The 24,152-nt window shown below is 44.3% G+C and overlaps 2 protein-coding genes across 4 annotated transcripts in view; one reads left to right on the top strand and one right to left on the bottom strand.

The window, feature by feature from the left end:
• Nucleotides 1–93: 93 nt before the first annotated feature.
• On the top strand, nt 94–10,536 carry faxdc2 (fatty acid hydroxylase domain containing 2). Of its 2 annotated transcripts, none has more exons than XM_018728976.2 (9): nt 94–338; nt 2,563–2,618; nt 3,370–3,467; nt 3,748–3,851; nt 4,032–4,153; nt 5,219–5,424; nt 5,661–5,766; nt 5,903–6,069; nt 8,433–10,536. In XM_018728976.2, exons 2-9 carry the CDS (start codon nt 2,565–2,567, stop codon nt 8,587–8,589), a joined length of 1,014 nt encoding a protein of 337 aa, XP_018584492.1. In that variant the 5' UTR covers nt 94–338; nt 2,563–2,564; the 3' UTR covers nt 8,590–10,536. The 2 variants fall into 2 exon arrangements, with proteins under 2 accessions (XP_018584492.1, XP_018584491.2); XM_018728975.2 differs by having other exon boundaries at nt 94–580.
• LOC108920321 (la-related protein 1-like) overlaps nt 10,488–24,152 on the bottom strand; it is a 27,964-nt gene continuing 14,299 nt past the window's right edge. For both annotated transcript variants that reach the window (XM_029247277.1, XM_029247278.1), the window contains 15 exons: nt 22,106–22,240; nt 21,786–21,938; nt 20,525–20,687; nt 20,228–20,372; nt 19,474–19,669; nt 19,149–19,318; nt 18,553–18,939; nt 17,460–17,583; nt 17,151–17,356; nt 16,937–17,043; nt 14,421–14,578; nt 14,162–14,306; nt 13,546–13,655; nt 13,323–13,450; nt 10,488–12,714 (listed from right to left, as the gene is read on the bottom strand). In XM_029247277.1, coding sequence (XP_029103110.1) covers nt 12,538–12,714; nt 13,323–13,450; nt 13,546–13,655; nt 14,162–14,306; nt 14,421–14,578; nt 16,937–17,043; nt 17,151–17,356; nt 17,460–17,583; nt 18,553–18,939; nt 19,149–19,318; nt 19,474–19,669; nt 20,228–20,372; nt 20,525–20,687; nt 21,786–21,938; nt 22,106–22,240 — 2,504 coding nt within the window. In that variant the 3' untranslated portion in view covers nt 10,488–12,537. The remainder of the gene's footprint in view (nt 12,715–13,322; nt 13,451–13,545; nt 13,656–14,161; nt 14,307–14,420; nt 14,579–16,936; nt 17,044–17,150; nt 17,357–17,459; nt 17,584–18,552; nt 18,940–19,148; nt 19,319–19,473; nt 19,670–20,227; nt 20,373–20,524; nt 20,688–21,785; nt 21,939–22,105; nt 22,241–24,152) is intronic.

Below are 24,152 nucleotides of genomic sequence, written 5' to 3'. Positions count from 1 at the left end.
CGAGACACAAACGGGGAATACAATGATGCCTAATATGCCCGTGTCACGTGACAGAGCAAAAGCGATTGTTTTTTTAACCATGTTTACAGCACCAAAGCTCTCCTTACGTTCTCCCTCTCCCTCTCTGTTGAACGCACGCGGGCGACTTCCTGTTTCACCGCAAACACGAAGGTAACATGGAAACGTAGCGGGCGGATCGGGCAGCGTTAGTTAGGATCATAATGGGAGTCCGTCTTGTCGGCGGCTGCAAACGTGAGGAGTGAGGAGCGAGGATCTCGGAAGACGGAGCAAAACACTGGTGTGTGGAGAAAACCGCGGCGCTTTTATTGGGCGATCAGGTGACTACAGGCGCTGCCATCCGAGCCGCGGTGACGCGCTCGGTTATAAATGAACGTACAGCCGTGGGTGATCCATCCGCGGCACAGGTACATACCGAGACCACACACACACCGAGAACAGCGTTCGGCATCGGCACCGCGCGCGTTAACAACACAACAGCCATTAACAACACAGCAAAGACACATCGGCGGGGCACATCTGGGCAGTCACGACACGAGGGACTCGCGCACCCGGGACCCAGGTAAGGAGAACATCTGCCATCCGTCCCTAGTATACAAACGATTACATACGATTGTCAATTTCAGTCCGCCTTGGGCTTTATGATAATCTGCTCCCGAGGACAGGGATAATAATAATAAATAAAGTTGCCTGTGTGATGAATTAATAATAATAGTCATAAAATGCAGAAGGCCCTTTAGAAACGGGTTTAAGAAAAAGGACCAGAGAAAAGGGGCGAAAAACACGCGAAGGAGCAGGACTTCCGAGCGGCGCGGCGAGCTGTCACTCTGTCGCCGCACGCGCGCGCGACACGCGCGTGTGATCGGATGGGCCGGTGAAGACGGTTTAGACGTATTCGCTTCTAGGTGAAGATGTGAGATTGAGGAGAAGCGCGAGGGACACTTTGCACAGTCTGTTGTGCTGCGAGGTGATCGGTACATCCACGTGTTCGTCTGTGAGCGAATCAACTTTATTCCCTCTGGAATTAAGCAGAGATTCGCAAAATCATCATGTCTACATTTACTGTTACTGTTCGGAAAATTGAAATCGTCAGCGCAAAAGGTGTCTGCTGTAAGAGTCCGAAGTATTTTAGACTAGCGCACCAGCCCTGCATGTCTGTAGATTATTAAAATTAATCCCTTTAGAGCTCAGCCTGCAGGGAGAACTTGGACAAAGTTCAGCATTTTCCCGTATCTACAGATCTTCAGGAAATGAACAGACTCTGAACACTGAATGAATAAAATATTCAGTGTACACCAGTGCACTGTCAAGTAATAATGTACAAGTAGATTTTGTAGCAATACTGCAAATTTAAGAATATACCAGGTTAATCTGTAGAAATACCAAATGAAGTAAAGCTGAGTGTATTTAATGAGCTGCTGTTGGCAGGTTTCCAGTGTGAACTGTGTCTAACCTGTCCCTGAGAGGGGAACCACAGTTAAGGTCACTGGGAGTACTTTAACCTGAATTTAAAAAAAGATAGATTTTTCAGGGTTTATTTACCTCAGGTTATTTGTGATTGCGGTCAACCAAAACACTCCGACTTTAGGCTACAGGCTATGATGTTCGGTAGGTTAGGTGTATTAAATGTATTTTCAACTTGCGGTATTTTCGACTTACGATCGTTTTTGCGGAACGTAACCTCACTGTAAGTTGGGGACCACCTATAGTTGTTTTGGTTGACCGCAATCACAAATAACTTGAGGTTAAAAAAAAACCCTGGAAAATCTCCTCACCAGTGTGACTCACAGCACTGAACAATGTTTAGGATACAACACAAAATAGAACAGAGATATAATACAGAATAGCAGCAGTTCTAACTACTAGGGTAAGTCAGGTGAGGAGAGGAAAACAAAAAGGCCCCACCATGAAGAACTGGAGGAAAGTAAGCCTCTGAGGATCCAAGAACCAGTGCTGTCCACCTCTCCTGGGCATTGTGCTGTGGTGACAGGTGACCCGTGTGGATAGAACCTGTGTCTAAAACAAAAGATCAATATTATTGGCTAGGTGGAAATACAGTTAGTGGAAGGTAAGGTAGGTATCCAGAGCCCTGGATGCTGATCCCGATGGTCAAGGCAGGCAGTGATTGGCTCCTGGTCTCAGAACCCAGTGGTTCTTGCAGGCAGTTGTCGCCTCTCAGCAACAGGTCCAGTGATTGGCAAAACATCGGTGCCACCGTGGGCTACTCTTATCATGGTGCCAAGAAGCATCAGGGTAAAAAGAGAGAAGAGGAGGACATTATCACTGGAAACACACCAGCATAGTTGCTCAGAGATGAAGCAGTGTATCAGTCAGAAACCAGTACAGCTTTGCGATCGCTCTGAAGTACAGGTGTATTAGTCACACTTTTGGGGAAGAGGGAAATGAACAGTTTCCACCTTCTTGAAATAAAATCAGCACCCCATTCCATAATAATAATAATACCGGAGTTACATGAGCATTGTGTTTTCTTGGCATTTCAGTGACAAGTGTGTGCATGTTTTTTTTTTTTTTTCTTTTTCTAAGACATGCAGGGACAGTCAGCCAGTGGTTCATCAGCTGAGCAGCGCTCTCGGAGACCGGTAAGACGCCATGCTGGAAAATGGAAAAATATATTCCACTACCTCGACATATTCTGCTTCTCCCCGTTCCCAAAATTCTGTGTGTCTGTAAGCAGCGAGCTTTGTTTCAGGATGTAATATGTGACACTCATATCCTGAATTTCACCATGTTTGATAACTTGGCACATAAATCAGGATATTGTTTCTTTACTGGTCATACTTGGGCTGCTTTTTTTTCTCAGTGGGCTGGCTGGAAACGTAATAAAAGACAGAGGTGACAAAAGAAGACATTGTTCTGGACAGGTTACTGGTATTGCTGTGTGAGAACACTGGGTAACACTGGGAGCAGGTTGTGCACCAGAACGTGGGGCAGTTTGCGTTCCACTGACATTAATATGAGGTTTACTTAAAGCAGTCACACACAACTTTTCTTTGACAAATAAGTCTGATGAAAGGAGTGAATCCCTTAGCCTGTGGTAGAGGAAAAAAAGTAGACAATGATATGACTTCTTAACAATAGCAACCTCCCGTGAGAGGAGAACAAGTTCTGTGTGGTAATTAGACGTGTTGCAAGACATCTGCCAAGTAGTTCCAAAAAGAGACCGTACAGCTTTCCAAGGTCACAGTCACAGTACATCGTCGCCCTGCTGTCCTAAAGGAACCCACCACCCAAGATCCAAAATCCATTTGCTGGCCTTGAAATCCTGAAAGAGCACTGATGTAGAGTTGCGCTTGTTGAACCAGCAACGAGGCTCCAACCTTTCTCTGGCAGGAAAGTTCCGGAGGCCTCTGGGACTCTGTGAAGAAGGCAGCTTTCGTCATTGGATCGGGGCTATTCTTGATGGCCGCGTTCCGGAACTCCATCACATGGTAATGGGAGAACGCAGCTTGTGACGGAGCAGCGAAGCAGAAACGATTTGCCGCTTATATAATTCAATATTGAAACGCGTCCTTTGATACATGCAGTGCAGGAGGATAAGGTTTCACAGATGATCTGTTTTATTGCTGCGAGAAATCAAGAAATTAATCTCCTATCCAGAATTAGAACAGTATGACAACTTGTAGTAAAAATATGGTGGTACATAATGGTAACTTTTCAACGGAAAAATCAGGATCGCCCTTGTGTGTGTGTGTGTGTGTGTCTGACAAGGCATTTGCAGAAGTTCTGGGGAGCATCTGGAGACTTCTGGCAGAAGCAGTGGACCAATGTGTACCACCTGTTCGGGGGCAACGAATGGGCCTTGTTCTTTGTGGGTGAGTACCTTGCTGTCTGAAGGTGGAGCCTCCGTTCCGCATAGGATGACGGGCCCAATGCGTGAAAACTGATGACGACATGTCCTGTGTAATAAATGGATCCTGTTCATAGTTAAGTGGTGAGAAAAGTGAGAAACAACAGTATTGGAAGAACCTAAGTGATGGTCCTGTGCTGCTCAGGAACCATGGTGGTGCCCACCCTGGCCTTCTGGCTCTTCAACGCTCTCTTCATAGTAGCTGATCTCACAGGGAAGCCAACCTTCATCACCCGCTACAGGATCCAGATGGACAAGAACAACCCGGTAGGGCTGGGGTCTTAACAGCTTGTCCTGCTGGCTGATATTGGAGCCAGTCAGTCCAGTCCAGTGCTGTCCACCTCATACACAGACACACACACCTGCTGCTTGCGGGCAAGACGGCCAACTCTTCTCTTCAGAGCTGTTACACTGAGAAACAGCACTCCCAGATTAGTATGGTACAAGGGGCCTTTATTGCTCCTCTTGTACCGATTAAAACCTTTGATTAGACTGCCCAAAGTCTTTGCATTGTGTCATTAACTGAGGCCATCATGTGACAAGAAGCTGAAGATCCTGCACATGGAAGATTACAAGCTGCAATATTTTGTCATAAAAGACAACCATTGACAGCAAATATATTGCCATATTTATATAACCATTGCAATATGTAAAATATATAGAGACTTATTATTGGCACTCTCTCTATATATATGTATATATCTGTGTGTATATAGGGGTGGACATACTTTCTCTTCAGTGGTTGGAAATTTGGCTTTTTAGCCAAATTCTGATTAGTTTTTTAAAATCAACTGGCAACAGCAGTAACATTAGGTCACTGCAAGTAAGAGATAAAACAAACAATTGCAGTATTGTAGAAGTGTAATTGAATACCTTTGTGCAAAAAAGGTAAATACTACTAATTACAGTGAATATGCTGCTACAGTGTTAAGTGTGAAGTCCTTTTAATTTAAAGCATACTATTTTATGGTGAAAGACTATTGGTGGCTGACAAATACAGTTTATAAAGGTTGCTGAAAGAACAGAGATGGTATCACCTTTGGGTACGAAGGTCATGTGACAACAGGGGCAGAGAGGGTACAATATGTATTGTGTACTTCACAACCTCCTGATTCACATTCAGACTTCTCTGCTCTTCACAGTAGGTTTTACAATGCACATTTTCCAAATAATAGACATTTATGTCCAAGGCTTCTTATGCACGACCTCAATGCGCAAATGACAAGAGACACGACTATCAGATGGGCAAAAGAATGTCTTCAGGAGATACCCAATGTTGGTAGGTCTTAAGTTGAGTAGTCACAGGCAACTAGTAGGGACACCTTCTTGCAGGTGGACCCGGTCAAGCTTCGACAGGCAGTGAAGAAGGTCCTGGCCAATCAGGTGTTTCTGTCCATGCCCATGGTTGTGGTGGCCTACAAAGTGATGAGATGGCATGGGAACCCCTGCAGTTTGGAGCTACCCACTTTCCACTGGGTGCTGCTGGAGCTGGCCATCAGTGGCCTCTTGGAGGAGATCTTCTTCTACTACTCTCACAGGCAAGCCTTGACCAGAGAGCACCTGGGCAATGTAATGCTTCGCACAGTGCCGATTGGCTGATTTTATCCGTTTGTAGACACCCTACGTAGACAGGTACTACATGGGTAATACAAGACAAACAGTCATTGTAGGACAATCATGGCCTGGCTGTGGAAATTCACAGTCCCCATTCTGCCAAGTGATGACTTGTTGCCCATGATCATCCTTTGACTACAGCCAGCCTTCTCTCTTCCAGGCTCTTTCACCACCCTGCCATCTACAAGCACGTCCACAAGATCCACCATGAGTGGACGGCACCCGTTGGGGTGGTATCTCTCTATGCCCATCCGCTGGAACACGTGGTGAGTGTTGAAAAGCAATCAGTGCTATGAAGCCCATCTAATGTCATAATGCCCCTTCAGGTTACCAATGTGAAATACACCAAAGGCTGGCAGCTGTGCAAAACATTTTTCTCTACTGATTGGTCCCCTGTTGTAGCTCTCCAACATGATGCCAGCTGTGATCGGTCCTTTGCTTCTGGGTTCTCATCTGGCCACCACGTCCTTGTGGTTCACCATCGCGCTGCTCGTCACCACCGTGTCCCACTGTGGGTACCACCTTCCCCTCCTGCCCTCACCTGAGTTCCATGACTTCCACCACCTCAAGTGAGTTCATCGCCTTAGCTGTTCTGTTCCTCCTCTTATTGAGCAGCAGGTGGTGTAGCGTTTAGACCTGCCACCTTCGACTCAAAGGGCCTGGGTTCAAATAACACTTTATGTTGTAATACCCTTGATCATGATACTTACCATGTATTGCTCCAGTTAAAAAAAAAAAAAAAATACCCACCTGTATAAAGAATAATTTTAAATAGGTGAGTACAGTTTACCCCACCTAATGAAGGGAATTTCTAAGATGAGGAGGTAAGGTAAGCCTTCCTAAGGTAAAATGGATACTTTTTTCAAGATAAAATATCACCAAATCCCATTTAAATGGGCACAAGTGCTCAGAAAGAAAATTTACATACACATGAAACTCAGTGTTTGTGTTAATACAAAAACTATCTGAATTCCTCACCCGGAACCATCTCCTCGATGGATATCCGTCTGGATTGAAAGTTGGTCACTCCATGGAGATGGTGCTTCTGGCGGTGTCTGATGCTCTCCAGTCGGCCAGAGTGGCCTCCCTTTCCTCAGTCCCCATCCTCCTCGACCTGTCTGCAGCAATTCAACACTGTCAACCACCAGATTCTTCTCTCCTCTCTTAGTCAGCTTGGGATCAAAGGAAAAGCACTAAGATGGTTTGAATCCTACCTATCTGACTGATCCTACCAAGTGGTCTGGCAGGGCTCCCGTTCTCCTCTGCCTCTTTCAACTGATGTCCCACAGGGCTCGGTACTCGGTCTTCTGCTCTTTCCGATCTACACCTCCTCCCTCAGCCCTGTCATTGCCTCCCATGGATTCAAATATCACAGCTCTTCCTCTCCTTTCCACCTGGAGCATCAGACATTTCCACGCGCATTGCTGCCTGTCTGTCGGACATCTCTGCATGGATGTCTGATCACCACCTACAACTCAACCTCTCCAAAACGGCGATTCTACACTTCCCAGCTGGCCTGTCTTGCTGTCATGATCTCTCAGTCAGACTGGGCGACTCACTCATTTTGCCTACCTCCTCAGCAAAGAGTCTGGGAGTGATGATCGACTCAAGCCCGTCTTTCTCTCAGCACATTGAAGCCGCAACCCGGACCTGCAGATACATCCTGCATAATGTCCGCAGGATCCGTCCTTACCTCACAACTGGCTCTGCCCAGCTACTTGCCCAGGCCATGGTGACATCCTGTCTGAATTACTGCAACTCTCTCCTGTCTGGCCTTCCTGTTACTGCCATCAAACCTCTACAGCTGATACAGAATGCTGCTGCTGGAGTTGACTTGCCGAAGCGTTCCCATGTATCTCCTCTACTCATTTCTCTGCACTGGCTTCCTTTAGCTGCCTGGATCAAATTGTAGGCCATAACCAGGGTCTTAAAGTGCATCAGTAGAATTGCTCCCAGCTATCTACAAGACTTGATTATCTGCTACACCCTAACCAGACTGCTACGCTCAGCATTTGCCTGCTTGGTACTCCCACGCATGAAAGATAAAGCATGGCAGTAAAGCAATGTTTCTCCTGTAACATTGATGCATATGGTGAAAAAGAAACTAACTGTACTTAATCACATCTGCAACTATGTCTTTCTCCTAAGGTAATGGACACATTGTATTTTCTATATGTACATCACTTTGGAGAAAAGCATCAGCTAAATGAATAAATGTAAAAAAAACCATAAAGGCATTAAAAAAAAAAAAATCAGTGAAAACAATACAAATGTATTAAGACTCATAACATCTCAGCTCCTGGCCTGTGCAATGAAACACGGGATCGATCCCTGGTCGGTGGCTGTGGAGTTTACATGCGTTCCCTGCGTCCATGTGGGTTTACGCCCACTGTCAGGTGAATTGCTGAGTCTAAATTGTCCTGTGTGTGTTACACTGTTCTGCTGTCAATTGGTGTTGAGAAGGCAGCAAAATTAAGAAATGCCTCTTGGGTAAAAATTGGAATAATAAATGACACCGCTCATAAAGTTGAATTATTCCAACTTGAATGGATGTGTCTCGTGGTTAGACCATAAATTATGTACTTTAAGTTTAGACTAAGGGACCAGCTACACAACAGTAAACATATCAAGTGCAGAGTAAAGTGTGGTACATTACACAGCTTTACTAGTGCTTGCTGACATTCAGGAACCAGGATGTTATGGTTATGAGCACTTATGTGCAGTTATCATGCGTACCGCGTTTACCTCATCATCACTGGTGCTGAATAGGCCATGCCTCCTCCACTGCATGACTGCTGTATTTGCCACAACTGTAGTGATAAGGTGTAGGATGGTAGCAGCAGCGGTGCATGTGGGGTCATTTCTTCCAGATGTGTCAGGACTGATGGAGCACCATTTTAAGTGTTGGACCCACCCCCCCGTTGTCCTGAAGGTTCAACCAGTGCTATGGGGTTCTGGGAGTGCTGGACCGGCTGCACGGGACCGACTCCGTGTTCAGGCAGACCAAGTCCTACGACAGACACACGCTGCTGCTCAGCCTGACCCCTCTGAACGAGAGCATTCCAGACAAGCCCAGGAAGGAGGACTGACTCGACTCAACCTGACCTGTGACCTCAGTCCAGCGGGGAAGGGAACAAGTTGAGCATCCAGAATGTCGTCCTGTCCTCAGTGGAGGGGGGTGATAGCAAAGCAATAGCACTTTTACCACAATTACCTACATTGACTGTCAGTGTTGCTGCTCTGGTAAAAACAACAAAACCTTTATATACAATTTTTGGCAGTATTTCATAACCTTTCTTAGTGTAGTATCTTTATTGTGACAAAGCATGAGAAATGTAAATGAGGAAGGGACAGAAGTTCATGGAAATAATCCTAATTGCATAAATAATTACTGACAAAGCTCCATTTTAACAGAATTATGCATTTCAATACATTTGTTGTCAATTTACTTTTCCTAACAAGATTGCTGGCTACAATAGTGCCTTTATCGTAAAGGAAGCAGAGGAGAGTAAAATGCTGGGAATGCTCAAACTGCTACTCACTGTTAACATGCTCACCTGGACTTTAAAATGCTTTCAAGGATGTATCAAGAGTATTAAACATAAGTTTCTTGTACAAATAATGCTATAAAATAAATGCACTACTTGTACAAGGGGAGCGGTTACTGTCAGGTGAAACAAATGCACCTAGAAGCATCCTAGTCCCCACTTCCCCTGTTCATCCCATTTTTCATTTCAACTGAGCTCAGTTATCAGTAATATCTGTACAAATCAGTAGTTAAGGATTATACTTTTTCAATTTTGAAATTAACAGAATTCCTAATAAAATATCCCTATTGTATTTTTGCTGGTGTTTGCATAATTTGTGAATTAATTTATTAAAATTTAATAAAAGGTTTAAATAACACCTCAAAGGTGTGGATGGATACAGTATTGAGGAAACACTGATTAGTTACAATAGATTTCTAAAATTGAATGGGCTAAGTAAATGCCCATTTACTTAGTTACTACTCAACTGTCAGTTGAACATTACAATTAATTATTATAGATCCTGTTATCCATTTATGTACTCTCGCGGGGGGCGGGGGTGTCAGTACACAGAGGACTGTGCCAGGATGAACAATCCAGAGACAGAATACACAGGTTACAGATGATACAGAAATGAAACAAGGCTCCAGCTTGGTCTTTAAGGTTTTTTGTTCATTTTATGTTTTTTTTGTCATTTATTAAGGAAAAGCATAATTACTACAAATTACAAATAACACTAATTGCAAATCACTTCAGCCTACAAAGCAGATATTATGAATATTAAATGTTATAATACAAGACCTCATTCAAGTATTTTACATTTTTCCATTTTATATATTTTTTTGTTTTTCAAATTTCATCCTTTTTTTAATATGCGACAAGTCTAAGATTTCTTCTTGTAATGTTATGAACTATTAACATAATGGATCATATACAGCTATTTTATTTATATGGCTTAATGGAATTTATTTTGTCCTTTTTCTGTCCCCAAACATTATAGCCGTTTACCTCCAAACCCTGATTTAAGTCCAAGGTGTGTTGCCTCACCGTTTTTTGAAATGGGCCCAATCCACGGTTTAAAAACAATAGTAATAACAGTAATAATAATAATAGTAGTAGTAATAAATAAAAACAATTGCACGGCATACCTAAGAGTACCTCAGAATGCCAACATTTTTGGCAGAGATTCTACCACAATGCAATAAGGCAAAAAGCTCTGGTACTTTCCGGCTCCGGTGCCCACAGAAGGCCGCGTTTAGTGGGCGACCGACCACTGTCGGTGTGGATGGGTGCCCCCCCTGCTTATTGTAGAGATCATAGGTCTCATCCCCTTCATCCTCGCAGAGGAATTACAGGCTTTAAAAAATGTTTAGGGTTTTCTGCTAATTCTTAGGTGATTCGTTATCTGTACGAGTTCTACAGCCGCCTCGTATTACCCCATAGCTCTAGTTGTGTTATTGCCAAGACCGCAAAAAAAAAAAAAAAAAAAAAATTTCAAAACAATTTCTTGCATAATCAGGATTTTCAACCACAATGTCAAAAAAGAAAAAAAAAAAAAAGCAATGAAGACAACTAGCTCTAACAGAAGGGAACTGCTAGGTATACAACTCCTGCAAATGATGGTTTACACACAGCTGAGGTATCGTGGGTACGTGAATCTGCTGGATGCGAGTGTGTTTAGCTGCACGATTCTCTGAGGACTACCGGGGAAGGTTGTGATGGGGAGAGAAAAAACGTTTGCTCTTAAGTGAATGATTTGATGCATCACCGTAGCATGCAGTCTGTAAACAAAACCCACTTTAAAAAGAAAAAAAACTTTCAACATGGCTATGATTAAGTAGCCCCAAAAACTTCTTTGCTTGCAATGCCAGTTATTTGAATTTTCTCCTAATGTCACTTTCCCTTTATTTGTTCTAAGTTCCCATTTCAGAAAGTTCCCAGAGGTATTAATTCATGTGCAGCACTAATGTACCCACTTCCCAAGGCAAGCTAGAAGACAGCAAATTAAAAAGTAATGAGACCATTAAAAAAGTATAGTAGGTACACATGTAAGGGGAATATATGTTCTATTAACAATAAAACACTTCAGCTGGGAGGTGCAATTTATCTTCTCCATCAGCTGATTTCACATTTACAATAATCATCATGACTCAGGATGCATCTGATAAGGTCAACAGCTCAGATAGGGAGGAATACTGTCCTTAGGCCATTTCCCATGACTGCACTGTGGTAAAGTGAAATTCCGCCGTGCAAATTAAATCGGGTGCCGCGACAAACGGTTGTTTATCGGAAAGTCTCCGCTTGCAGGCCAAAATAATGGTGGGTGGGGTTCATGGGGGCGGGATGGTATCCGCCTTAAATGTCAGGTCTGTTCTTGACTGCTCTGAAAGGCGACATCTTCAGCTGTGTTTTTGCTTGTTTTTATAACTCATGCATTCTGCAATGTGACTGTATGGCAGAGTGGAGGGAGGGAACAAAAAGGCAGCTGTGCTGATTGGCTGCAGGGTTTAGTCAGTCTGCTTGCTCCTCTCCCAAGTCAAAAAAAATAAAACTTCTTCAAAGCACCAGCAACCACCCACAGCATTAAGGTACACTGTATTTTTTGTTTTTTCTTTCTTCAAGTAGTCGGAATTGGCGATTCCAGTCCTCTCAGTCTAGCAATAGCGAGCGAACACACGTTCTCCTCAGGTAAGGGGCAGCAGTATGATGGGGGTGAAGTCTGTAAGGTGCAAAGCACATGTACCAATCCCCGCTGAAGCTTGAGCACAGAAAAGCCACAAACTGCAGACATCCAAAAAGCAGGGCAGCCTTCGTAACAGACCAAATGACGCTTGGAAGACCATTCTGAAGAGTGTTGAAACTACTGGGCAGCAGGTTGGATGGGTTTTTACACTGAACTGATGTTGTATACTGTCATTCAAACGCTGTACAAACCACCACCTTAAGGGCAGCACGCAGAAGGGAAGCCAAAAAAAAGAAAAAAACCCATTAAAATAAGGCAACTGTTAAAGATCTGCTCATCATAAAGGACTGAGGACTCAGATCATCCCTGCTCACTTTTGGTTTCTGATTCCCCACCCCCTTCATTCTTACAAGACCTCAAACTGATCATTAACTGTCAAAGCATGTCTCATTCATCTGTCCACCAAAAAGGTAAAAAGGAAAATCCCAAGTCGAGAATAAGTAATCGCACACCTTCCAGTGAACGCTCCAGTGGCAGCTGAAAAGGATGAAAAATTAAGCCACGAGGCGCTTGCCGTGCGGCGTTCAGTCCACATCCACCTTAAGGGGGGAAAGAAATGTTTCTTCGCCTGGAACGAGTGCGTCAAACTCCTTTTTCTACGTAAAGTTAAAGTGAAACTGAAAAGAAGGCCGACGCTCAATCACAGGCCCTTTGCTAGAGTGCGGTATACGCCAGGCTGTCTTCACGCACTGCAGGACCAAGGGGGGAAAAAGAGGTGGGGGGTGGGGGTGGGTTGAAATGATGTTAAATGAAAAACAAGAGTCTTGCTACTTTGAGGGTTTGGTGTCTGACGATGAGGCTCCCTGGCACGAGTTTTTGGCATTGTCGCTGGAGGTCCCCTGGGGGGGTGGGGCGGGTCGAGAAGAAGGCTGGGAAAGCTGACGGCGGCGGCTGCCTTCTCCGCTGGATGCGTGCCGCTTCCGGCCTCCATCCTCCATTGGGGGCTGAAAAACGAAAGGGCGAGCATAAAACAATGAAAGCACTAACAAAAAAAAATTTCTTAGCGACTCGTGTTACAAAGGAAAAGTAAATGTTTCATAAAGATGTGTTGAAAGTCACAGTAAAAAATTTCAATATTGCACATATATATCTGTACCAGTTTTCTTTATAAATCTGGAGCTGAAGTCGGAAGCAAAAATTCTGATGAGCTTGAGAGAGAAAGTAAGGTGTCAGCTGTGTACCTCAAGGACTGTAACCTGCCATTATTGAGGTATTTCGCAAAGTAGGATGTTTGAGTAAACGAAACTGGGCTGTTAATGTATGTATAACCCCCTGTGGAAGATTTTATGAAAAGAATCAAATACATAAACAAGTCCACCTTATGAGAACAGTATATATTCCTCCACTTCATTAAGGAGCAGCTACTTTTGTCAATAACATGAGAATTAGCTTATAAATGTCAAAAATAACGCTGAATATAATGCTTATAAATACTGTATTAGCAGTACAACTTTCATTTGACTGGAGAAGAAAGAAGAAAAAAAACTGGTAAATGTAGGTTTTGTACACTGGAGGCTGGATATTTCCTTTGATGACTTTGCCTTCCACTTACATCGACTCTGAAATCCTCAAGGCGTTTGAATTTGCTCAAGTACTCCTGCAGCTTTGGGTCGATCTCCATGTTTTTAGTTTTAGAATATTTCAGGAACGCCCAGAATTTCTCAAGACCATACAGCTGACCTGTGACACAGATCGGGGGAGTGGAGAGGTTACGGAACGTGGAATGGCACAGTGCAATTCTCTGCTATGCAGGCGCACGAAACGGGGAGCCTCACCAGCTTCGTAGTCCTTAACGGTTTCCTCCTGGAAGTCCTTGAATATGTCGGCCCTGAACTTCCTCTCCAGACCATAGCTGTAATACCTGAAGAGACACTCCAGGCCATACCTAAAGGACAACGGGGACGGTACTGATTAACCAGAGAGTTGCAGGAGAGCAGGCCACACCTACAAATGCCATCCATCTTTTTCAAATGACAGGAGTGAACAGTGGAGGTTACAGAAATGCCACTGCAGAATATTGTTACCCTAACCCACTGGAACACGGAAGTGAACAAAAATAAACTAGTGTTCATCGTTACCCAGTTTATCCCATTTATGTGCAATATTTCTCTGTCAATCTCTGACACTTAGGAACACAAGACATGACCTGTAAACACTGCGGAAGTGAGTTGAATTAAGGCAGACCCACAATTCCATTGTCAGAGCTCTTTACTGCCATCTATCAGCTGGGAGTGTAAAAACAGGTCATGTTTACTCTGCACATTTTACAGAAAAGGTGAATAAAACAACAGTGAAAGTATGTCCAAACGTTCATAACTCAACAGTTCATAACGTGAGAAGCCAGTGTGCGTCATGATGTACGAGGCACGGAGCACAGTCTGTGGTTCATACCTGTAACCCTCCCTGCCGTCCTCCACGGCCAGTTGGCGAAACTCCTCGTACATCTTTCTGTTGAAGTGGTCCCGCAGGAAAAAGGACCAGAAACGGAAGAGCGTGTTCATCTCCTGGGACTGACCGATTCCCAGCCGCTTTCGCTCTGCACCGGGGTAGACAGAGGGAATCAGTCACTTCTACACACTACCACTGTACAAACTGCTTGTGCCCAAAAGAGAGCGGAGTTCGAGTGCGCAAGGAGGCGGAGCTAGCTCACCGTTGAGGCAGCGCCGCCGATACTTGTGGTAGACGTGTTGCGTGAAGCCGTTCTCCTTGAGCAGCTCGTGTGATGGGTGCTGAAACTTGGGCAGGGACTGTGGAGTGCAACCGTAGTTCCCCATGGCAGGGGTAGTTTCTGACGGGCTGGCGTTTGAGCTGAGGGCGAGAGGAGGCAGAATGTGCTTTAAACGGTCTTGAGCATTTTCACGCTCAAGGGATTTCCTCTACCAGACAACTACATTTACATTTGTGTGACGGTTTGCTCCGAAGTAACTTAGAGCTAACAGCTTTTACCTACGAGCCATCAGACTACTTAACAGCGAGTAGGCCTACGATGCGATACTTATTACTGACACTTTATTACTTCTCTTCCAGACCCCTAGACATTACTACTCAGTGTTCACTATTTACTGTACTTGTATTTATTTATACCTGCCCTTTTATGCTTGATATTTGTGCTGCCTTACTTATCAGCAGCACATCCTTGCCTAAATACGTCTTCATGTCAGTTAACGTCTACATGAGCCTCGTCACAAGCATTTCAAGGCCCAGTGTACCCAGTGTAACTGTGCAAATAAATGACTGACTGACACAGCGTTAATGTTTCCACAATTTACTCATTTATTCAGCTGGGTAATCTTTACTGTATCAGTACGGGCAAAGTAACCTGCTACAGCAGGAGGTGCAATTTGAACCTTGGTTTTTTTCAAGAGGAAGGCAGCAGCCCTCACCACTATGCTACTTGCTGTCACAGTGCCCAACTATCAAAATAGTTAAACAAGCCTTTTTGCCCCACCCCACCTGCCACAGTGAACTTAAAGCCTTTACTAAAAAGCCTTTACTAATGACCACAGAGAGCAGGTGGCGCAATAAATCAGTAAGGCCATGCCCTTGTAACCTGAAACCTGCTTCACTTCTTACTATTGCTGAAGCATCCTTAAAACACTTACATTTACATTATTTATTAAAAGCAGACATTTTTCTCCAAAGCGACTCCCAACAAACTATGTAGCGTTATGAGCCCACACAATCTTATTCACCAAGGTAACTTACACCGCTAGACACACTACTTACACTGGGTCACTCATCCACACATCAGTGGAACACACACACACTCCCTGTCATTCTCACACTATGGGGGAACTTGAACAGCATGTCCTTGGACTGTGGGAGGAAACCAGAGTACCCAGAGGAAACCCACACAGACATGGGGAGAACATGCCAACTCCACATAGACTGAGTGGGGATCGAACCCACATCCTCTCGCACCACCCAGGCGCTGCAAGGCAGCAGTGCTTTTCGCTGTGCCACCATGTTGCAGATGCTTACCTTGATATACTCCAGTGAAAATACCCTGGTGTATAAATGGATCAGGTATTGTGTTCAACTGGATAAAGTAGCACCTAGCACTGTATTTTTCTTGAGAAAATGAACAGAAAACAATTATGTGTTTTATTATATATTAATTATGATTATCATCAATATGTACTAGTCATCCTCATTTTTTCCATTGGCTTGATATGTCTAACTGGAATTTATTTTCCCCACTTGATTGCACACCAGCACTTGTGCAAGTCCTCATCTGAAGTTCAAAGGACACTAATTTCCAAAGGCTGCATCTGAGACTATTAGAAAGGTACGAAGGTGAAATGCGTCCCAACACAGATTCCATGCTCTACGTGATAAAGAGCCTGATTCCATGTGTTACGACCCAGATAAAGAAGTGAAACATGTGGACAGACCCCACATGCCCTAGACTAAGATTTTGTTAAACTCCTGTTATTGTGACACTTTTGTCAAAAGAGATTAGCTGTGTTTTATATTTGATAAATCATATGTAATATACTGTGTGTGTGTGTGTGTGTATATATATATATCTTTCCAATATTTACTTACATTTAAATTTATTCATTATCTAGCTGCCACATTTCTCCAAAGCAACTTGAAATGTTAAATTACTTACAATTGATACAGCACAGTCATTTTTACAGTATCTACTGAAGGTACCATGTTCAAGGATACTCCAAGTCTGGAGGGAGGATTGAAACCCAAGCTCCTTTAGTGCAATGGCAGTAGTTCACACCACTAGTCCACCTATTATATTAAAATGACTATACCCATTGGTTTAACCCTTCTGGTATGATCAGCTATTTACTGAGACATATTCATACACAGCCCTGTATGCAATCTTAATGTACTGTTTAAATACTTATTCATTGCTTCAAGGTCTGCTTCAATGTTTAACATACCACTTGGATGTTCTGTACATCGCATGTGCTCCACTGAGCACCCACTCTGTCAAACACCTTGCATGTGCAGATGTGCACATGCCATTAAAGTTACTTGAGATGTAGCAATGTGGTCAAAGCCTACAGTGGAAGCGACCTTACTGGATCTCGCACCGACAGCTTTCAGACACCAGGTTGATTTCCTCAACCACCTTGCTCCCCAAACTGTTGTCATGCAGCACAACCCTTCAGTGTGACATCATAGTGGCGTCATCAGAAGTGTCACCTGACGGAGGCCGTGCGTGATCGGTGCTCCCGGGAGTCCATGACCCAGCCTACGTGGCACTCCATTGGGGGGTTCGAGCTGTGTCGGGTCTTCCGCTTCCGTGGAGTCTGAGAGGTGGAGAAAAGAAAATAAATTTTAATGTTTGCTAAAAGAAAGAAAAAAAAAAAAAAAATGGGGGGGGGGGTCAATAAGCATGCTCAGGTTGACGGGTCACCTTAGCATCGACGAGCCGGCCCTCCTTCACCACCGGGTAGAAGCGGGGCGTCTGAGTGGGGTCCTTGAGGTGCGGCGTTCGGGGTGTGCGAGGGGTCCGGGCATTGCGGTAGCTAGGCGAATCGGGCACTGTGGTGGGGAGCGAGCGAGCCATGGATGATGGCTCCGGAGCGCCAAAGAGCTTGTTGGCCAAAGCATCTGTGGGAACTGAGATTGAACGGGAAAGAATTATGGGTTCAAATGAGATGTACCAGAGTGACAGATTATCCTGCATGTCCTGTTTCATAGTTCTGCATATGGAGCCACTCACTCTGCTGAGGCTGCGGGGGGCCGGGAGGGACCTCCTGGTTGGGGTCTACAGGCGGTTCAGGGGTCAGGCAGTCAAACTGCTCTCGGCTGATCAGGTGGACCTTCTTGAAGTTCTCCACCTCTTGCTGTGAACACAGGACATACTGAGTCTGAGAACAAGTCTTTAAACACGATGTCACCGACTGCTACAATAACTTACGCACGAACATTCCTGGTGCTCCCACAGCACTTAAAATAAACATACGTTCAGGTCGGCATCTTCGATAAAAGCATTTCGACCTCTTAAAAGTGAATAAAGCAGATTTCCCATCAACATACGTGAACAGTACATTGAAACAGACAAAAACAATTGAGCAAGGAAAAAAAACACAGAGCAAAAAGATTTAAAAAAAAAATTCCAGACCAGCTCTTGAAATTTTGTGAATTTTAAGTTTAAAAAAAAAAATACAACCAGTGCTTATGTAAGTGTCAAGAGCAAAGTATAATACAAGCCTGTTAATAACCCAAACCTTAAAGGTGAAGGCAAACTTTTATTCCAGACTGATTTCCTATTTCTATTTACCTCCGTTCCTTGAAGATCCATCCTAGCCCAGAACCTGTGCACCAGCCCTTGGGCCGCAGAAGGGGGACTTATTTATAAACATGCGTCCGGCACTGAGAGCGCACTGGCAGGCTCGCTGGACACAGCACGTGAACGGCACAAAGGGCCCGTACACAATGGGGGGCCTCCACAACACAGTGCCCTGTACAAGAGCGTGTCCTGGGACATCCAGAAACAGCCGTTTGACATAGACCATTTCAGGTTGGCCCAAAAAAGGAGAAAAATAAACCAAGAATGGCCACGGCGCTGGAACCCAGCAGAACAAAGCACTTAAGTTCAAATGGATGAAGATGAATCACAGAATCAATTACGAACAGCTTTTTTCTTTTTAACAGATAGGCTACTTTGTTCTTGATTTTGAAGCACAAAAAAAGATGCATTTGAGTTAACCTCAAAACAGTGGACATCTGGGTAAACGGGAACCTAAATCCCACTGACAGCTGGAGGTTGTATGATCTCCAGAGGCGGGGCCTAAACATCCAGCACAACTCACCTTGATGGTGGCGTATTCAGGCTCGTAGGTGTCCTGCCACAGGTCCTGCTCATAGTAGTAGAGGCCATCGTTGATGACCTTGGCCAGTTCGCTCGTCAGCTTGGAGCGGGACACGTGTTGGCCTGTGCGGTCGCCACCAGGGTGCTTGCGCAGGTATGGCGGTGTCTGCGTCACAATGAGGATCTTGTTGACGTCACGGTCATCAATCTCGCAGTCCGAATCCTCGTCAGACCAGTCGGTGAAGGTGTTCCGCCGCCCGTCCATCTGCTCCATCTCCTCGTCGAACATGAAGTCCAGCTCCTCAGGCTCGTCCTGCTCCTCCCGCTGGGCAGGGCCAGGTGGTGCTGGGGACCGGTTCTCTTCTAGCTTCAGCTGCAAAGCGACTGGCTGTCAATACCAAAGAGAGAGGAGTTTATTTTGATTCAATACAATAAAACAAAAAGCATCTGATGGCTGAGCTCATGAGTTGAATGTTAAGCTTTTAAAGTGAATGCAATGAGGTCATTTTAATAGGTGAAAACTGCAAAAACGCCTGGCAGCGCAGCACCGTGAGGTCAACTCATGGTTCAACGGACTGGAATGGCACCTCTTCTCACCTTCAGCTTAGATGGCGACGGCCGAGGCCTCTTCTTCACCTCGATCCATGACTCCGAGTCTAGGTCTGGCAGGCTGGCAGACAGCCCCTTGGGCATCGTCTTCAGGTTACTGACATCCTCAGGCTTGGACTGCGGGGGTGTGGGGGCTCTGGGGGATCCGGGGGCAGAGCCTGTCCATTTAAGGAGAAAGAAAATTCGCCCATTTATGCAGCCGGGTAATCATCAGAAAGTTGTAATCTTAATAAACAAATATAAAAGAAAGAAATGTAAATCATTAAAACGAGCTATGTGGCCTGTTCTGGACGAAGGCGGAAGGGGAATGCACCTGCGTTCACGACGGAGTCCCCCGTTTGCTTCTCAGACAGCTGCCTAGGCACAAACTCGGGGCAGTTGATGAGCTGTGTGAAGTCAGTTTGCGAGTGGTCGGGGACCGTGAGGCCCGGCAGGGGCCACTTCTCTGGCTCTACCTTCCGACGGATCTTCAGGTCCACCAGCTCCACCTCTTTGCTGTCCTTCAGCGCCTATGACAGAGCATCTCCACTCAGTGGAGCGGCTGACGGACCGTATCCGATTACGCAAATGGTAAACTAAAGAAGCCAATTCAAGTTCCTGGACAGATTCTGCTGCTGTACCCACGAGGAAAGTAGTAAATCTGAGTTTCTTCATTTAAATATTGAACACCTAAATTGACTGCTGGACAAATGTATAAGTGGTCATTTACCACAGGGTTCAGCTCCGACAACCTTGTTTTAAGGCCTAAAACCCTCCTACGCTGTACTATATAAACCATAAAGATGTATAAACAATTAACGTACATTAATGCTACACTAAAGTGCTTTGTTATTTTTCCACACATTTTTTCATGTTAATGATAATAGCCATAAATACAGAACCCTTTATATATTAATTTAGGACTAATTATACTTTTACATAACATTAATGACTAATTATATAATTCGTTTTACATTAAGAATGTTCTGTTAATATAGAACATTACATTTTCACACCGCATCATTTTTTTACTTTCATTTCTATAACTGTCTTTCACGTCTCATTTCTCCATGAGCCCTTCAGCCCACCTCCATGATGAAGTTGATGTCCGTGGACAAGGCCTGCACACGGTGGAAGCTGGCGATCAGGGCCACAGGCAGGAAGCCTTCCTGGTCCATCTTCCTGCGCAGGAAGAAGTCCCGCTCCAGGTTCTCTACGCTGAAATAGTACTCGCTGCAGGGCAGAGGCGCAATCGCACACGTCAACACAAACATCTGCATTGTTGTTACGGTTTCCATGAAGGAACCGACAGAATGCCTCATTATTTTGGTCTGAAGGGGACCATTAATTGACGGTTGAATGGAGTACTGCAATAAATCACTCACATCTGCCTCTTGATGTAGTCCTTGAGGAGGTCCGGGTCCACGGAGAACAGCTCGGCGCTGCTCATGTTGTCATAGTAGTACGTCACCATGCTGTTGTATTTGTGCCCGTAGGCACCATCCTTTCCGTCATACGCCTTGTAGCTGTAGTGGTAGTCGAAATGCCCTACAGGAGGGAACAAGATGAACGGTTAAGGCGACCACATGTTAGCCTGTCACTTGTTAACTTGTCTATTAAAATGTAACAGGCCTTTCTGAAGTTGAGACCCACTGCATGTGTAGCTGAGCGCTACACCGTAAGCGCAAAGAGATCATCATGGGGGGAAGGTAGCGAACGAGAGAGAGAGCACGCTGCAGTCCCTTTGGGTTCTCCACATTCCACACTTTGGAGTGATGCCCAGCTGACTGACACCCTGTGTTACCTGTCCCAAAGCAGGAGACGCACTGCGGGACTCAAACACACGTGTCTTAACGCCATGTAGCCTTTACAGGGCTTCTTTGTGTGGTTATCCTTCTCAGAAAAGTCTAAATGTCTATTTTATGGACATTTCATGTATTCAAAAGACTTTTCAAAGCCCAGCTTCAATGCTTCTGTTAAATGGAGAACAAAATGCTTTAGGTTGATAAGACTGTTTAGCTTCTTATAATTATGTTGGAATTAGATACTCTGTCATTGCATGCAGTACAATGAAATTTTGGGTGGCAACCCTCAGAAAGAGCAGGAGAAAGAACAGTAAGAATTACATAAAAATTTGAAGTCCTCAGTCCTTAGCAGCCTTGACAGTTGATATACATTATGATGTAAAAAATGTATTTTTGTCCATTGTGTTTATTTCAAGGTTTTCTTAAACATGTTTGCGATATGACCACCCTTTTTTTTAAACTATGAGACTATTACTTTGAGGATGTATATTTGGAAAATATTAATGTGCAAATTACCATACATAATTGTAAAATCACTTGAGGATACTGTGAATGGTTTCATTTAGTGATTTTCTTGGAAAACAGTCTTACTTCCAATTATGTCAGTGAAGAATTTGAAATAAAATTTTTCTGGAGTGTAAAGGTCACTGCTGTTTTCTACAACACATTCCGCCAAGTCGTTGTAAGGGGTGAAACTTTTGAAAACAATTCTTAAAGGAACTTCTCTGGATTGACTTTTAACCAGTGGATTTAAGTCTCGTGCTGCCAAGGGGAACAGACTCAAACAAAAGTAAACAAGGCAATATTAAAACAAATCCAAGGTAGACAACGGTTGACATACCTCGGCCGGCTCCTCGGCCACGGCCCCGGCCCCTCCCTCTGCCGCGCCCGCGACCCCTGAACCCTCCACGGAAGGGAGCGCCTTCGCTTTTGACGCTAGAGACCTCATCATGGTCCTCACGCCAGTCCCGCTCGTACTTGCCGCTGTGCCAGTCTGCGGGGAAACGCATACACGGACAAACACCTGTCAACACGATGATGCCGGCTTGTTGGCACCATCACCACAACAGCTTCTCGCTAGCAACTGAAAAATTTCCACAAGATCGTTTCTGGACGCAATAAAAGTTAATCCCGGACAGAAGGCCTCCTGCTCCCTCTCACCTCTCAGGTCATTGCGGCTACCAGGGGGCATCCTGGGGAGCTCGTTCTGGCGCGTGTTGTTCCTGGAGGCTGACCGCTCCCTGGGCCCCTCAGACTTCACCTCGATCATCAAGGGAACCCACTTGTGCTTGTTCCCTACGACACGGGCAACACAACACTCCAAAACTCTGTACGGCGGCAAAGATATCAAAACGGTGTATGTACACTGCCATCTAAAAATTACATGCTTTACTCCATTATTGAGCTTTTTAGAAACCCCAAGCACAACAGACCAACATACATTTCTATAAATCATCACAGCCAATGACAGAGCCAACAACCACAATGCAATCATACTCAATTTCAAACAATTCGCACATAAACGACAAGATTGTTTAACTGAAAGTGGTGAAAATTTGAACATACAAGTACACAAGATAAGGAATAAACCACTGGAATGTTAAATCCAGGACCTAAGTGGGGGAGAACCTTGCAATTTCATATTAACCCCAAAAAATTTATTAAAAATCAGTTCCAGTACTGAACAGCACAAGTGTCATGCAATCATGTAATTTAAAAAACCCCTTGTACTCTAAATCATGTGTAAAACAGGAGGGTGTCTCAATTCCCATTGTATATTATGCCCCCACCCTGGCACCACTTCACTTTGTCACAGCATGGATTCATGGGAAAGATGAGGACTGTAAACAACACAGTTTAAGGATAAAACATGTCACAGCGACAGTGCTTCATAAAAAAATAAATGTAAATAACCCACTGTTCTAAAAAGCTCAACAAAACCACAACAAAGGATCAGAATCATGTTTATACTGACCATAACACACACCACAGCATATTAAACTATTTTATATAATATATATATATATATATATATATATAGTTATTGAACTTGAGTGCTGCATTCGATACTGTAGACCGTAGTATCTGACTGAGCAGACTTGGAAACCTGGTTGGACTAAGAGGTACCACTCTGAAGTGGTTTGAATCATTTAGCTAACCGTGAGCAATTTGTATTGAAACCTGATGATTGCACCCCCTCCACCTCAACTATGGTTCAGTATGGTGTGCCACAGGGCTCTGTGTTGGGGCCATTACTGTTCTCACTCTCCATGTTACCACTGGGCGACTTTATTCGCAAACGCAACGTGAATTTCCATTCATATGCCAATGACACAGCTATATGTGGTGTCTTTAGCTAATTGTTTTACCAGTATAAAATTATGGATGAGTAAAAACTTCTCTCTAAATGCCAGTAAAACAGAGGTACTTGTGGTGGGTGGTGATGCCAAAACTCTTGACATAATCACGCCAATCTTTACAATAAATGGTATTAGCTTCAGGCGTACGGATTGTGTCAAGGATTTGGGTGTCCTGCCGGATGGAAAGCTGTCATTTGTATCTCATGTAAATGCTCTGACTAAGTCGTGCTTCCTTCAGTTAAGAAACATAGCTAAATTGCAGCGATTCCTGTGGAGACGGGTTGCTGAGAAACTGGTTCATGTATTGTCTCAAGCAGGCTGGACTACTGTAATGCTTTATCAGATTGTCCATACCAGACTGCATTCAGGCTACAGTTGGTACAAAACGTGACTGCAAGAATTGTTACTAGAACTAGGAAGTACAACCATATAACACCAGTACTTAAATCTTTGCATTGGCCCCCTGTTGCATTTAGAGTTGATTATAAAATCCTACTTTTGACCTATAAGGCAGTACATGGCATTGCTCCGCCTTACCATTGTGAGCTTATTGACTCATATCCCAGGACGATATCTTCGTTCATTAGATGCAGGTTACCTTAAAGTACCTGTGATCAATAAGACCTCAGTAGGAGATCGCGCCTTTAGTTATAGCGCACCTAAACCGTGGAATAGTCTACCAGTTACTGTCAGAAATGCCTCATCTGTTTCTGTTTTCAAATCCCAACTAAAGACTTACATGTTCACACAGGCATTCCACCTCGAAATGTAATTCCACTTGCCTTGGTTGTTTTTCACCACCATTAGAAAAATGCATAATAAATTAAGTAACACATTATTAACACTGT

Source organism: Scleropages formosus, chromosome 21, assembly GCF_900964775.1.
Source record: "Scleropages formosus chromosome 21, fSclFor1.1, whole genome shotgun sequence".
Lineage (NCBI taxonomy): Eukaryota > Metazoa > Chordata > Actinopteri > Osteoglossiformes > Osteoglossidae > Scleropages > Scleropages formosus.
Note: the sequence above shows the minus strand (reverse complement) of the source record. Positions and strands in the feature narration are given on the sequence as shown.

Coding starts and splice junctions, on each gene's coding strand:
- faxdc2 (XM_018728975.2), top strand. CDS start 388: ATGAACGTACAGCCGTGGGTGATCCATCCGCGGCACAGGTACATACCG. Junction 581..2,562: donor CTCGCGCACCCGGGACCCAG/GTAAGGAGAACA, acceptor TCTTTTTCTAAG/ACATGCAGGGACAGTCAGCC. Junction 2,619..3,369: donor AGCAGCGCTCTCGGAGACCG/GTAAGACGCCAT, acceptor TTTCTCTGGCAG/GAAAGTTCCGGAGGCCTCTG.